This window comes from Haematobia irritans, chromosome 1 (genome assembly GCF_050003625.1).
Source record: "Haematobia irritans isolate KBUSLIRL chromosome 1, ASM5000362v1, whole genome shotgun sequence".
In the NCBI taxonomy this organism is placed as follows: domain Eukaryota; kingdom Metazoa; phylum Arthropoda; class Insecta; order Diptera; family Muscidae; genus Haematobia; species Haematobia irritans.
The window spans coordinates 109,160,788-109,176,567 of NC_134397.1; the positions used below are offsets into that span (position 1 = coordinate 109,160,788).

The following is a 15,780-nucleotide window of genomic DNA, read 5'->3' on the forward strand; positions in this document are numbered from 1 at the left end:
CTTTTGATTGATAAACGTCCGGCGTTCAGAGGTTATGAAATCGGAAGGTCGGTTAATGGTGAGAATTATGGGGAGGTGGTCCGAGCCCAATGAAATGACGGGTTGCCAGGAAACGTCATTTATCAGACCAGGCGACGCTAAAGATAAATCTGGCGAACTGCTGCAGTCACCCATAATTCTCGTGGGGGCCTCTTCGTTCACCGTGCAAAATGTGGAGTCATCTATCTGCTCTGCCAAAGCTATGCCTCTCTGGTCATTACCTAGGAGTGAATGCCAAAGTTCATGGTGGGCATTAAAGTCTCCTAGAACCAATCGGTTATGCCCGCACAATAGACACTCAATGTTTGGCCAATAACCTGGAGCACAGCTACCAACCGGCGGTATATACACATTGTATAGCTCTATCTCGGCAGCCCCAGACTTGACTGCTACCCCCATACATTCCATATACGGGTCACTAGTGTCTGGCACAAGCGGGATAGGTCTATACTGCACGGGACGGTGTATTATGAAAGCCAGGCCACCACCTCCACTTCTTGTGCGATCCTTTCGAAGTACATTGTATCCATCACAATGGCGTAGGCTGCAGGTAGAATTCAGCTTAGTCTCCTGGATCGCTGCGACTCTTATGCTTTTCCGATTCACAAAGTCCACGATTTCGCTAATCTTACCTCGGAGCCCGTTGCAATTAAATTGCAAAAACGATGAACTGGAACAACAATATTGGGTGTAAGATGCTGCGGCGGAGAATATTGTTGAACGGGAGATGTCGGGGGGTCGCATAGTCAGACGACCCACTGCTGCTCTCGCTGGCACAGCATCCTGCCACGTAGTCAGTGATGTTAAGCCGGAACAGTTCCGGTAATGCACCCACTCCAAGCACCGGTTACACCTGACCGAAACCGAACGGTGGTGGATCAGGTTTCGGCAGACTGAACAATACCATGGTCCGGGGTTCTCCTCTATCCCGGCTCGGACCAACCAAAAGACGGACGAAACAACACGTACACTGATGTGGCAACCGCTGGCCAATGGATGGGGTCCATCGGGTCAATCCGGTACACAGAACCCGCCGCCGTGGGATTGAAGGCGACTTTGTAAAACCTTTTGGCGTGAAATACAATAACTACTGCATGAATCAAGAAAATAACTCTTGTGTGAGTGTCCAGCATTTTGTGTGAGGCGTAGGGGCGATAGCCTTTGATTACTGGCTGACAAGAAAAAGGTTAATTTAAACCGTCTGCTAATGTTTTTGAAATAATAAAGTTGTTGGTTGAAGAAAATAATAGAGTAACTTCAAAGGTAAAAGCTAGAAGTGTTTATTGTAATAGAATTTTTAGTTAACCCGAATCAGCCCAGTGTGACCATATGGTCACACACACAACAAGCGTAGCAAATGAAATACGTAAATTCGTGTGTACGAACACAAATCGTACCCAATGTGACCATATGGTCACACCCTATATCTTTCGATCTGAAAGGGCAAAATGAAAAAAAAAAATCGATTTAAAATCCCTAGGTCCTACATAAATGCCCCATGAAATATTTCCGAAAAATTCAAAAAAAAGTTCTGGGTCGATTCGGGTTAATGTGGTATCACAATGGATTGAATAGTCTAAGTGAGCTTGAAAAAAAAACGGACAGTCACTTATACCTAACCTATCCCTTGTGACATCTTCGTTAAGTGAGACTAACCCACATCCACTATGCATACTGATTTTTTAGTTCTTACCTTGCTCGCTTAAAACCCCAAATATAAAAATCCATTGGTCCTTAGGTATCTGGAGGTCTTGTCGGGGTAAGTCTACCGTATGCTTGCGTGGCCGCGACCTACTATCTTCCAAAATATTTTTCCGTCGTATCTACTTCAAGGACAGGCTCGATGAGAATGATTCGAGAGCGACCATACCACCACTCAAGAGGGAAAAATGTTCGGTTGACTTTTTCTATTTGAGTGAACTCACACTCAAACACTTTTGATAATGGTATAAAATTAATATCTTCTTTGCACTAAAAAAACACATATTGTGTAGCCCAATTTCGATAAATAACCTTTTTATATAACTTTCTGTTTTCTTTTGATGCGTAGTACTTGTAAAGCTCTCAAAAGGAAACCAACTAATCTTTTCGTAATAACTAGAATTATTAAATTCTAAAAAAATTATGGCACAATTATATACGAGATTTCTTGTACTAAGAATCTGTAGGAATTGCTTTGTTTGTTTACAGAATGTGAAGTATATACTTTATTTTTGGAATGACTATATATAAATAAGTGCCTACAATATATTAATACAGAGTAGAATATATATTTTGTTTGGTTTGGTTACAAGTATAAACGCAAGTTTCCGTAAGAAACCATAGTATCGCAATGTAAAAATGAGTATATGTAAAAAAATTCAACATAAATATGAAGCGGAAGTGATGTAAGAGTCACAGCTTATCCTTTATAGTGCACTATCTACATCCAATTTCTTCCAACACTACCGGAACGACGCTTCGACGATTTTTCTCCATTGTCTTTACGACCCATTACAGGAGATCCGCTCGAGCCAATATTCCGTATAAGCATTTTCAATCCACGCGCTTGTGCATCACTCGCTTGTGTAACACTATTGACTTCTGTGGCTATTATACAAAAATCATCAACTAGATGACCTGGAGGACTGACGTCAAAGGGTAATATGTCGCTTAAACTCTGCAGAGGACGATATGAGCTACGGCGCCGCGACTCTATACCCGGTCCACCTACCGATGATGAATTAGGGTTATTCAAGTTTTGGGAACTCTGGGAAGCAGATTGTTGCTGCAGACGAGATTTAAGTAAAGCATTTTCCTCTTGTAAGCGTCTTATGAGAGCAGCTTCCTGTTCTACCCGCACAAATGTAGGTTGGGGCATACACTGATAAATTGTTGCCAAAAAATTCCTTAGAGACAAATGAAAGGTTTCCTGCCACTCCTTCTTAAAGTATAAAGAGAAGGGCTGTGATTCTTCTGGATTTCGGCAAAATGGAAAATCTGCAAAAATAATTTGTAATAAATATATTTCAAGAAATCATATCACACATACAAAACCAATCCTTCCATTCGCTCTGTTGTTGGAGTTCTGAAGCAAGTTTCGTGAAGAACTCCCTAATTTGTTCAGTCTTGTTGTGATTGTACGCCGTAACCAAATACAGTTTCAACAAACTGTTTTCCAATTTCTTTACAGCTGTTTTTAAAAAATGTTTGATTGGAATAATCAAGCTACCTAATGTTATTGCTTACCCATAGCGTAATTATGTTCCAATTTGCAAAATAAATTAGCATCAAGATGTTTCCATAAATTCAACAGACCTTGTAGGTCATTGTGATTAATGCAGTAGTTAAATTGTTCCATAATTTTTTCTGCTCGGAACGATTGGTCTTTCTCATTGCGTTGCTCATTGTCCAAAGTTTTAATAGTATTGGTAAACCCTCGAAATATTAAGTACTCGTGAAGCAATTTATCCAAGAATTGAATTTGGGCCATTATTTGTAATTCTTCTTCTTCTGTTTCATATGTGCTCAGCACATATGAATTGTAGTAAAAACATAGACCAATTAAATATAAGACATCTCAAATGAATTCACAGAGCTGTAGTTTGTCTGCACACCGTAGAGGGCTCTTTTTCGTCTGCAATTGAGTGATTTTTTAATTTGGCTTTATTTTTGTTTTCTTTCCTTTGTTCTCTTGATGAAACACAAAATATTGTAAAAGCTTATAAAATTTTATCCATTCACACCTTTTTTGTAATGCAAATTGGCTGATTTGTACGGTAATTCTCGTTTTCCAAAAAGAAATTGAGTCACTTGACTGCGCAATTGAGTGGAGTGACTGCGCTCTGCAAATAAACAAAACCATGGTGAATTCACTTGAGATGTCTATACATTCCTTGGTCTATGGTAAAAATTATTTGTAATTTCTCTTTTCCAGAGAAATTTTGAAACAGCTGATTAAATTAAAAGAAAGGTTACTATATGCAGCATAGACCAAGGAATGTATAGACATCTCAAGTGAATTCACCATGGTTTTGTTTATTTGCAGAGCGCAGTCACTCCACTCAATTGCGCAGTCAAGTGACTCAATTTCTTTTTGGAAAACGAGAATTACCGTACAAATCAGCCAATTTGCATTACAAAAAAGGTGTGAATGGATAAAATTGTATAAGCTTTTACAATATTTTGTGTTTCATCAAGAGAACAAAGGAAAGAAAACAAAAATAAAGCCAAATTAAAAAATCACTCAATTGCAGACGAAAAAGAGCCCTCTACGGTGTGCAGACAAACTACAGCTCTGTGAATTCATTTGAGATGTCTTATATTTAATTGGTCTATGTATGCAGCAGTAACGACTATGCCTTCGAAATTAATTTATAATGTGGCCATTATATGGGATATGTTTGACACGAGCGCTGTTGTCCGGATAAACTTATAATCTGGACGGCGCATTATGCGCTTTACAGACTATCAGTTATTCCGGACGGAATGTCGGTGTTTGTAAAGAATCTTACAGTGTGTCGGATCGATACGACTTGTCGGCGATGACTAAATAATCGGCAAATGTGTTATCGATCCCATAAACATGCAGCAGTATCGATTATGCCTTCGGACTTAACTTATAATGTGCACAATATATGGGATATGTGTGTCGAGCACTGTCGTCCGGAATAACTGATAGTCTGTAATGCGCTTTACAGATTATCAGTTATTCCGGACGGAATGTCGGTGTTTGTAAAGAATCTTACATTATGTCGGATCGATACGACTTGTCGGCGATGACTAAATACCCTGCCAGCATTTCAATGTTCCATTTCATCCTCATCGCTACCACAGACTCGTAAGTGACACTGCAACAATCGCCAACTGTGATAGTATTTTGCCATCACTATTCGCATGAAAGTATTTTGCCATCACTATTGTTACAAGAGCCATTTTATATTTTGTGAAACACCAAGCGCAACTGGCTTATTATAATTTATTTCAATGAAAACGAAAATAAAGTGCTGAAATCATAGTTATTACGCTTGAAATTGTGAAAAGTAAATTGGTGAACAATTTTTGACTTTCCAAATGGAATAAAGTGATAGTTTTTCAAATATTTTTCCACCCTGCCAACATTTTTTGAATATGGGGGCGCTTCTGAGAATCCCCACTACGTCGAAAACAGTCGTATACGATATCCAAAACTCCTCGGAAAAGCGCCGTCACTATTGAGAAGTTGTACCACGCCAAGTTACTACAAAAAAGTATCGCATGAGTGCAATTATTAGGTGCCCTTCTGGATACATTTAGAAGGACGCCAATAATAGCCCCTTCAAACAATTAGAGAAAGTGCATTTTAAGATAGTTGTAAAAGAATCATTGTGGTCAAGTAAAACACGATTTTATAGATGTTTATTAATTTTATTAAACATTTATAAATTGTCATAAATATAACATTTATACGACTATTACATCACATTTAACATATTTTTATGCATTAAGAAAAGATTGATGTTGAGTTACAAGTTGCAAGTTACATGTTGTAGCGTTTATCAGCCAGCGCTTTTATTCCCAATGGAGGCAGCGTGTCTGGAAAAATATTTGAAAAACTATCACTTTATTCCATTTGGAAAGTCAAAAATTGTTCACCAATATACCTTTTACAATTTTAAGCGAAATAACTATGTTTTCAGCACTTCATTACCGTTTTTATTTAAATAAATTATAAGAAGCTAGTTGTGCTTGGTGTTTCACAAAATATAAAATGGCTCTTGCAACAATAGTGATGGCAAAATACTATTATGCGAATAGTGTTGGCAAAATACTATCACAGTTGGCGATTGTTGCAGTGTCACTTACGAGTCTGTGGTAGCGATGAGGATGAAATGGAACTTTGAAATGCTGGCAGGGCAGACACGCTGCCTCCATTGGGAATAAAAGTACTGGCTGATAGACGCTACAACATTTAACTTACAACTTGTAACTCAACATCAATCTCTTATTAATGCATAAAAATGTGTTAAATGTGATGTGATAGCCGTATAAATGTTATATTTATGAGAATTTATAACTGTTTCATAAAATTACTAAACATCTAAAAAATCGTGTTTTACTTGACCACAATGATTCTTTTACAACTATCTTAAAATGCACTTTGTCTGATTGTTTGAAGGGGCTCTTATTGGCGTCCTTCTAAATGTATCCAGAAGGGCTCCTAATAATTGCACTCATGCGATACTTTTTTGTAGTAACTTGGCATGGTACAACTTCTCAATAGTGACGGCGCTTTTCCGAGGAGTTTTGGATATCGTATACGACTGTTTTCGACGTAGTGGGGATTCTCTGAAGCGCCCCCAAATTCAAAAAATGTTGGCAGGGTTTTGACATATATTGGGAATAGGGTATGTTATTCGGGGTATATTCCAAATTAGGTACGTTCACATTTTAAAATTGACGTGTTTTGGAGGAAAACTTGTGTTTTGAACTTGTTTTTTAGTAAGGCGAAAACGACTCGTTTTGAAGTGCTTATAAAGGGAAAACATTTCAAACCCCAAAACATGCTTGGTGAGAACACCGTATTACAAACAAAGACATTCCGTCCGGAAAACGGAAGGAATGTCTGTCTTTTTTAAGAATCGTACAGTGTTGCCGAACACTAAGAATTGTCCGGCGTAAGTAAAATATCGATAAATGTTTTATCGATCCCATAAACAAGCTGCAATATTGATTATGTCTTCTAGCATAACTTATAGTGTGGCCAATATCTGGGATATATGAGACACGAATAAACTTATAGACTGGACGCCGCATTAAGGCCGGTACTCTGTTCGGTTTTCGCGTTGAAACTCCATACAAAACCAAAAAATGCGAAAAATTTGCGAAATTTTTTCCATTTGTGATACTTTGTTTTTTCGTGTTGAAAAACTGACGTTTATAGCACGGCGCCATTTGCAATGTGAATTAAGAAATAATTTATTTATTAAAAACTATTTGTGCGGGTTTATAAATCAAACACGGACCATATTTTTGTTCCGAAACTATACAAAGGATCAAAGGAATAGCAGATCAATTGCCCAAGGAAAAATAAAATGTTATTTTGTAAAAACAAGCAACAACCACCAACTTAATCCAATATCGCTCCCTGTAAAATAGCGCTCCAAGCTACCTAAAAAAACGCCGCTTTCTATGTGCGAAATAATGGTTTCCATAAAAATTTTTCGCAAGAATGAACATAGTACCGGTCTTTACAATGGAAATATCAATCGTATTGCAAAAAGTGTTTAAATTCTAAAACCACAGTATAGTTGATTTCGTAAAGGACGTTGTTACAAGTCTTCGAAAATCAATAAAGTTTTCAGCTGAAATCTAAGTTAATGCGCTTTACAGACTATCAGTTATTCCGGACGGAATGTCAGTGTTTGTAAAGAATCTTACAGTGTGTCGGATCGATACGACTTGTCGGCGATGACTCAATAATCGGTAAATGTGTTATCGATCCCATAAACATTCTGCAGTATCGATTATGCCTTCGGACTTAACTGATAATGTGCACAATATATGAGATATGTTCGACACGAGCACTGTCGTCCGGAATAACTGATAGTCTGTAAAGCGCATAAAGCGCATAATACGCATTCTTGACTAGTGTAAACGTAGTATAAGATTATAATTTGAACGTGTTATTATAATCGTCGGTACGGTGTATAGATGCAGTAATTATCGATAAATTTAAAATCAATTTATCGATTACATCAACATCACAAAAATAGGAAAACAACTCACTCGTATCGAAACCCTTCTATTGTTATTTCACAAAATTTTGTGCGTAATTTTAATATTACAAAAGTTTCCACGGAGAAGAAACATAAATGCAGTTGATGGCGTTGTGTTTAAAATATGAATCGAAAGTCCCGAGAACAAAATGATATTTCCATAATCATTGGAAACTTACCTAGACGCATTCAAGACAAAATTATAATACGTGAGGGATCCAACGAACAAAGTGCAAAATTAACGGGTATAACCAGAATTGGAGACACCCGAGGTAATGCTGCAGAAGGGAACAATGGATTCCTTGCGGGTCAGAGATCGGGAGATGAAGCAAACTTTAAGGGGCCACCGCCAGTGGACGGTGAAGTGATAGCAATTGACTATTTTCTGCGTTTGCCTGCCACACTTGTCGAAGGAGAACAAAAGGAAATTGCAAATAGACCCGCTTCGGAAGCCAGCGGAACAATAAATAATGCATCGACGGTAAAAGTGCAACGGAAACAGGATATGGATCCTGAGCAAATTGTTTCAGTACCAGGTTTGATACGTCTAAATGTGGAAAACGCTAGGAAATTGAGTGATGTATCATCGGTGGCATCAACAAATCACGATCGACGAAATAGACATCAGACAAGACAGGATGTCTTGCTATCGTCGAAACTCATAGCACCAATGTCGCCAGCAAGACAAATTAAAAAAATTAATCATCCAACTTGGTTCGGGTTGCTCAATGATGAATGGGGCAAAAGATTGCATCCAAAATTCGAATCTCTGCAGCAATTGATGGACAGCAACCAAATTATGGAGGTAAAATCATATATTTCTGCCAAAGAAGCATATTGGCTTTAAGAGAAATCTAAAAGTAGGCTTATGCGAATTCCTTATGCAAATATTTTTAAATCGAATAGTTTGTAGAAGTGTAATATGATTCCAGACCCCTCTATTTTGCAGAACTTTTATGATTTGCAACTCCGTGAACTAACTAACCTAATCTTTTAATTTTTTAGAACTGGGAGTTTGTTCGTAGTCTGCGATTAGAACTGCAGAACATTTTTCAACACCTTTTGCTTGCAAATCTGAAATTTTGTTGTGAGGAAAAGGTTGATTCTTTCTTTTGGAAAATACTTTTCTATAATATACGAGAAAATCTGAAGCAACAACATCATAACACACAAGCAGTAAATCGCATACGTATGCTCATAGGCGATGGCATTGAATTCTATGATCACCTTTATCAAAAACTACGAGAAAAATTCCTATCTAAAAGAAGTTCTGCGTGTATAGACCAAAACGAAGGCTCTACATCACAACGGGCTCAGCGAAAAATTGAATTCATTGCAAAAGTAATGGCTCAGAAATTATTGATAAGTTTAGGTGATCTATGGCGCTATAAAATTAAGGATTGTCAAGGTCAGGATTATACTGAAGCAGAAAAATACTATCAAATGGCCCAAGTCTTGGTTCCAGCCAATGGCGTACCTTATAATCAATTGGCAATAATATCAATTCTTAATGTAAGTTGTCCTTATTTGTTGTTGTTGTTGTTGTTGTAGCCCTTTGGAGTTGGTATTTTCGAGTTTTTCGGGAATAAGCATACTCCAAATGGGGGTTTGCAGTCCTTGGACAGGGTTGAAACCCCTGTGTCCGCCCCGGGCCGTAGACCCGACAGCAACGAGGGCGGTATTTGTTGTTGTTTTTTTTTTTGTTTAAATCAATATCACCTGTCATTTACAGCGCAAGAAATTCGATGCCATCTACTTTCATATGCGTAGTCTAATGTCTTCCAATGCCATTTATTCGTCCAAAGAATCACTACTAGTGCTATTCGATGAAATAAGAAAAAAATATGAAGAAACTGAATTGAAATCTTCTCCAATTCATTCTAACAACTCTCAATCCAAGTCAATGCGTAAAGAAGTATGGATTTGTCCTAACGGTATGCGTTTATATCGCACTGATTCCAACGGCAACAGTAATTATAAATTTACTATTAGCGAGGAAAAACGATATAAAGAAATGCCAATAGACGAGGTAAGATAATTCTCACAAATTTTTCGCGTATATATTTCTATTACAATAATTTCTATTGAATTATATTCAAGCTTCTGAGGCGTATTACTTCTTTGTATCTATTCATCATTGGTAAACTTTTCAATGGAATTGGGTAAGATGCAAACTAATTTAATAATTTTCATTATGTACATTCGGATATTTCGTTAGAATGGAGACTATTGTGGAACATCAGAGGAAATTCTTTATGCAACTGAATGTATTGTTAAACCATGAAAAATTGGCTTTCACAAGGACAAAAATTTTAAAAATATTGACTTTAAACATATTTGTTATTGAACATAATCTAAATAAAGGTAAGTAATATTTTCCCACATATGACACATTGCAGCTGGGCAATTTACAAATTTATTATCAGATACTCGACGATACCATGCATTTAACTTTTGCAATCAGTTTTATGGCCTGATGCTTCGGAGAACGAATACATTACTAGTGAACTTACCTGAAAATCCTGAAGATTTTGATAATGAAAAGTACATGCAAGCTTTCGAAAATGTTATGCAAACATACTTTTCATACTTATTTTTTTCAGATTCTTGGAATTAACAACTGTTCTTCAATACAGCCGAATTTACTCCCTGTGGCTAAGACATCACGTGAATATATGGGAACCTGTAAAAAACGAAGAGTAAATATAACCAAATATATATATTCCCCCATGTTCTGGTTTACGAGTTAGTACAACGTAAACATTTTAATTGTCATTAACTTCTGAACCATTCCATATTTTGCCAAGAAATTTCTTCCAGTTAAATTCCTTATTCATAGAAACAGTATGTAATGTATAATGTGTTAAATATCATCGTATGTACAATGTGTTAAATGTCATCGTAGTTCAGAAACTAGAGATTGGAGAAGAATTTTAATTTGATTAATTTTGACAATATCAATTATGCTTGGACAAATTACAATTTTAAATTATGAACATTTGAAATTATTCATTCCAAATAGTGGAGTATTATTCTGCGCTGTTACACACTAAATGGTTCATACAAATAAAAACGATAATTTTCATTATTTCTTTCTTCTGCAGACACATTTATATTAACTGTTGGTTGGAACTCGAAAAACTCTTCCAACTACTGAAACAAGATAATTTAACGCAAGTTTATTATATAGATGTTAAGTTTGAAGAGGACACATTTTTAGCTGGATTCACACCCGCATCGTCTTTCGTTCCCAAAGCACGAGATGAACGCATATCAGATGAAAGTTTACAACTTAAAGCAAGATTGAAGGGACTGAAGGAATTTGAAAGTTTTTATACGCAGCATTGCAAACTCTTGAAGAATATTGAGACATCACATTTTGTAAATGAAGTATTAAATTCAGATATTAAACAGGCTTTTGATGATCTACAAATAGACACAAAGATACAAATTAATGGTATCGATGATAATGAAAACAGCGAAATTTGTATATCTGAAGAGGATGATTATGATGCCGATAATAATGATGAAAATCTTGTGGTTAACGGTGATGCATTTCAATTTAAAAAATCGAATAAATCATCAACCAAATTAGAAAATGATCAATTATCACAATTGTCAAAGTTAAAAAAGGAATTGGAAGCAAAATCCAATGTGAAGAAAATGTATTGCAATAAATTGGAGGTAAGTGTTAATTATATTTAAAATTTCTAAATAAAATATCAACATTTGTTAATACACTAATATTATAAATTGAAAATAGTAAATGGAAAAAACATGGTACGGAAACAAATGCACGAAAATCTCTTTTTATAAAATGAGATAACGCTCCACAGTGAAAATCATATTTTTTCGCGGTTTATTTTCTCCCTTAATATATTTTCATTCATATTGCAACATTAGAATCCAAAAACTTGATCAAAATTTTATTGAATAATGAGACCAATAATAATAATAAATTACAATATCGATCCCATCCTAATACATGCATAAAAACTAAAGTAATACAAAACGCCCCTAAAAATTAATTAGGAATTGCTTGCTCCAAGGACCAATTCTTTTTCTTAAAAACAAGGGAAATATGTAATGTGTAAAGGCTGATACTATTTCAGGTTTCGCATTCAGATTTTCGCGAATACTTTATTTAAATAATGATATTTTGTTAATATTTTCATTTATATTTTTAACTATTATAAAAAGTAACTGCGAACAATATACAAAGTCTTACACAAGTTTACATACCCCTGAGTTTTTAACCTTCTAACTAAACATGTTTTTGTTGATGTTTATAAACCACACCAAAAAAATCTTAAAATTGCCAAATACTTCGTTTTTCAAATATTTAACAAAAATTAAAGCATGTATATGCATAGTTTATAATATTTTATTATTTAAAGAAAATACAAATTCTTTAATCGTATGTAAACTTGTGTGAGACTGTGTAGAACCAACCAGCCTGGTATTGCTACATGATTTACGCCTATTTTCATGAACGAACTTTTAAACCATGCTATGCAAATATCTGTCATCTTCACTATATATTCCATATACCAGTTTGGACACATATGATTTCAAATTCAGATGTCCTTAGAAGGGTTTACCGTGAACGGGAACTCATAATTATATATAACTGTATTTGAAAATAATGATATATAATTGTAATGGTCGCTTACATTCGGAAATCGAATATGCAAATAAAGAAGAAGAGTTTGGAATTTATCTGCTGAGCATTTTTCTGTTAAAGTTAACCGAAGAGAAGTCATTTGCAATTTACTTTCTGTTAACTGGCAGTTAAACCCTAACGGAGCTTCATGAAAATGACCGTTAGTATAAACTAACAAACAAATAATATTAAATAGTCAACATTTTTTACTAAAATTTTTTGCCCAAAAAATATATTCTTTAATTATGTTTGCTACTTTAAACAGGCGCAAGCATTGGTTAAATATACATATTTCTATTTGCCAATAACTTAACGTTTGTCTCTTCTCCTCGTTTTAGGAAATATTGAAATATGTGGATACTAAGTTATACATTGAAGTGAGACCAAAATATTTGTTGCCAGATACAAATTGTTTCATAGATTGTTTGGAAGATTTTGAACGAATAGTTAATGATTTTAAACGCTATACCCTAATTATACCATTAACAGGTGGGTGGAATAAATGTTGTAATCAATGTTCATGTAAAATAATCAATTGTCAATACAGTGGTTAAAGAGCTTGATGGTCTGTCGAAGGGCGTAAAAGTGGAATCCTCTTCCCAAGAAAGCATGCAAAAACACCGAATACACCATTATGATGACGTGTCTACTAGAGCAAAAAAATCTCTAGATTTTATAAAATCTGCTAAAAGTCATGTGAAGTAATTATCGCATATAATAACTTGATTTGATTATAAAATCTTTAATCTTTAATTTCTATGCCACAGATGTGCCACTACCAAAGGATCCATTATAAATGCTTCCCTTTTTGGATTGGTAGAGGAGGAACACGTTTCGAACGATGACAAAATTCTAGCGACTGCCCTGGCAATGTCGAAGACAATGAGCTCTGAAACAAGTAAAGGTAAATGAATCTGCCTAATTATAATTAAACGAATGTCATCAAATATTTCCTGTTGCATAGATGGAAAATGTTTTATTCAAACAGAATTGCTTTTAATCACAACCGACCGGAACTTACGCGTAAAAGCTTTGTCGCGCAATTTAACAGTGAGTGAGCTACCGGAATTTATACAGTGGGCCAAAGACTGCAACTAAGGAAAAATAAGTGCTTCAACTTTTGTATTCTTGTCTATCTTAAAATCTAGTTAAATGTAAGCAAACTTTTTGTTAACACTTTGAAGAAACCCAAACCCATCTGAAGATTATTCGTACGTATTTTATACATATATATAAATATAATATTGTTTTTATGTATATTTACATTTGTACACAAATAGTAGTGCATACTTTCAACAAGTTGTAGCAAGAAACATTTACAACAAGCCAAGAGGCACATATTTTATGGTAGTGTTATTTTATAATCAAATTTATTGTGGTGGAAATTGAGAAGTTGGGAACTATCTTTTGTACGTCGTATTTTTTTTTACTCCATATGTGAAATGAAAATATTGCTTTCATGAATTTATCTTTGGATAAGAAAAATAATCATTTGGTAGTCATAAATGTTATTATTAATATTATTAGTGTATACAAATATTACATGTTTATGTTCGAAAGTACACATAAAAGTGTGCCCTTTTCTGCCTAAATGTTTAAAACGAAACATATTGGTGTTGGATAAAAGTATAATCAGTTATTTTACAATAAAGAAAGCAGTTTTTATTTAAAGGCAGAGATTAGCCACATTTTTTACTTTAAGCATCAATTAATGCAACATCTTTAACGAGCAAACAATTATAGGAGTCAAAACAGCGTTATTTAAAATCTGTTGCGTCTTCCTTATAGGAAAAATGTTTCATAGAAGAGAAAACTGAAACAATTTGAGAGACACATCATATAAAGACATTTGGTTGTTTTTATGGACGAATTGAGCTAATAAATCCTTAAAATAAATTCCAGTAATAAATTAATGAATGAAAAATCATTAATTTATTATTATAATATAAAAAGGTCGAAGAAAATCAAAGAAAATAAAATATATTCCTATAAACATCTATATTTATGCTTAAAAGAAACTTTTTTCTTATAAACAACAATTCGCCACAAGAAGGAAGCGAATATAAGGAACATTCTGACTTTTTTATATTCAGTATCTATTGAGGTGGGTATTAAGTTCGAGTTTAGCCGCTAAAATTGTTATTTTTTCACTAAAGTGAAAACTAAATCAGTAAAAATAGGCATAAAATTATACATTTTTGTTTCAGATTTCATTATAACTTGATGGGGAATAACCCAAAGCAAATTTTCACAAAGTTTGTTTCCTTAAAATGGATTATTAAAGAAAAGTAATCGTTCTAAGATACATGTCTATCATCCTCTCCAGGGTCTTAAGTAGGAATGAGGATAAGCTGATTGGTCGGAAATCCTTCGCACTCGAGTGAGAGGCTTTTCCCGCTTTAGGTATGAAAACGACTTTTGTTTCCCTCCACATTCCTGGAATATATGCTAAGTTAATACATCCTATATATATCGCCGACAACCAGGGGATGATTCTGTCAGTCACTGCTTGTAACTCCGCCGGAGTAATTCCATCAGGTCCGGGGGATTTGAATGGTCCAAAGCTATTTAAAGCCCATTTTATTCTAGATTCCGACACAATTTCCACGATAGGAAATGACCGCTGAGCCTCTGTTACACCGCCAGATCATGGTTCAACCGTCTGATTTCCAGGGAAGTGTGTGTCCAAAAGTACCTCCAACGTCTCCTCACTGGACGTTGTCCAATTTCCCTCCGATGTTTTAATGAAACCTGGAGCGGTGTTAGTGGATGCTAGTACCTTCCGTAGTCTGGAAGCCTCTGACGTATTCTCAATACTGCTACAGTAATCATCCCAAGAGTTTTTTGTTGAGACCTTCTCAGTTCTCGTTTATATGCTCTCAGATTCATCTTGTAAGTGTCCCAATCCTCCGGAGCTCTTGGGGACTTTGCTTTGTTAAAGAGCTTCCTGCAGGATGTCTTTTTTATCGACTAACTCCAAAGCGGCTCCTTCCCAAACTTCACCAATTAGCATCAATGCAGCTTTAAAGCTATCCATAGACCTCTGGTCCGCAAATGCTATTAACTTATATCGTCCTTGATACCATCCAGCATCTTGCCGTCGAGGACTTGGTCCGGGAAACTTTTTTCGCACCTCCGAGTAGACACCAGACATCGCGTTCTCAATTTCCCCCCATTTTTGGAATCATACCGTCCAATGCTCCTTTATTAATAATAGCCATCACAAGGCTGTCTTTTGCAACTGAGGCAAACGATCTTTGATCCCGTTTAGAGGATGGCAGCTCATCCGGTGATCGTTCCCTTTTTCTAGCTTCAAGAATTCCTTGAGCCCATTTTAAGGAA

The 15,780-nt window shown here is 35.5% G+C and overlaps 2 protein-coding genes across 2 annotated transcripts; one reads left to right on the forward strand and one right to left on the reverse strand.

The window, feature by feature from the left end:
- Nucleotides 1-2,214: 2,214 nt before the first annotated feature.
- Nucleotides 2,215-3,842, reverse strand: LOC142221650 (WD repeat-containing protein 91). Its single transcript, XM_075291405.1, has 3 exons — nt 3,268-3,842; nt 3,071-3,211; nt 2,215-3,018 (listed from the first exon to the last, which is right to left on the reverse strand). Exons 1-3 carry the CDS (start codon nt 3,509-3,511, stop codon nt 2,462-2,464), a joined length of 942 nt encoding a protein of 313 aa, XP_075147520.1. The 5' UTR covers nt 3,512-3,842; the 3' UTR covers nt 2,215-2,461.
- Nucleotides 3,843-7,764: 3,922 nt separating this feature from the next.
- Nucleotides 7,765-14,113, forward strand: Smg6 (Smg6 nonsense mediated mRNA decay factor). Its single transcript, XM_075291406.1, has 12 exons — nt 7,765-8,580; nt 8,781-9,287; nt 9,508-9,804; nt 9,876-9,937; nt 9,994-10,139; nt 10,202-10,319; nt 10,379-10,474; nt 10,880-11,459; nt 12,777-12,927; nt 12,986-13,139; nt 13,206-13,342; nt 13,403-14,113. Exons 1-12 carry the CDS (start codon nt 7,900-7,902, stop codon nt 13,534-13,536), a joined length of 3,063 nt encoding a protein of 1,020 aa, XP_075147521.1. The 5' UTR covers nt 7,765-7,899; the 3' UTR covers nt 13,537-14,113.
- The last annotated feature ends 1,667 nt before the right edge of the window (nt 14,114-15,780 follow it).

Coding starts and splice junctions, on each gene's coding strand:
- LOC142221650 (XM_075291405.1), bottom strand. CDS start 3,511: ATGGCCCAAATTCAATTCTTGGATAAATTGCTTCACGAGTACTTAATA. Junction 3,212..3,267: donor GGAACATAATTACGCTATGG/GTAAGCAATAAC, acceptor TTTTAAAAACAG/CTGTAAAGAAATTGGAAAAC. Junction 3,019..3,070: donor CGAATGGAAGGATTGGTTTT/GTATGTGTGATA, acceptor TTATTTTTGCAG/ATTTTCCATTTTGCCGAAAT.
- Smg6 (XM_075291406.1), top strand. CDS start 7,900: ATGAATCGAAAGTCCCGAGAACAAAATGATATTTCCATAATCATTGGA. Junction 8,581..8,780: donor ACAGCAACCAAATTATGGAG/GTAAAATCATAT, acceptor TTAATTTTTTAG/AACTGGGAGTTTGTTCGTAG. Junction 9,805..9,875: donor AAGAAATGCCAATAGACGAG/GTAAGATAATTC, acceptor ATTATATTCAAG/CTTCTGAGGCGTATTACTTC.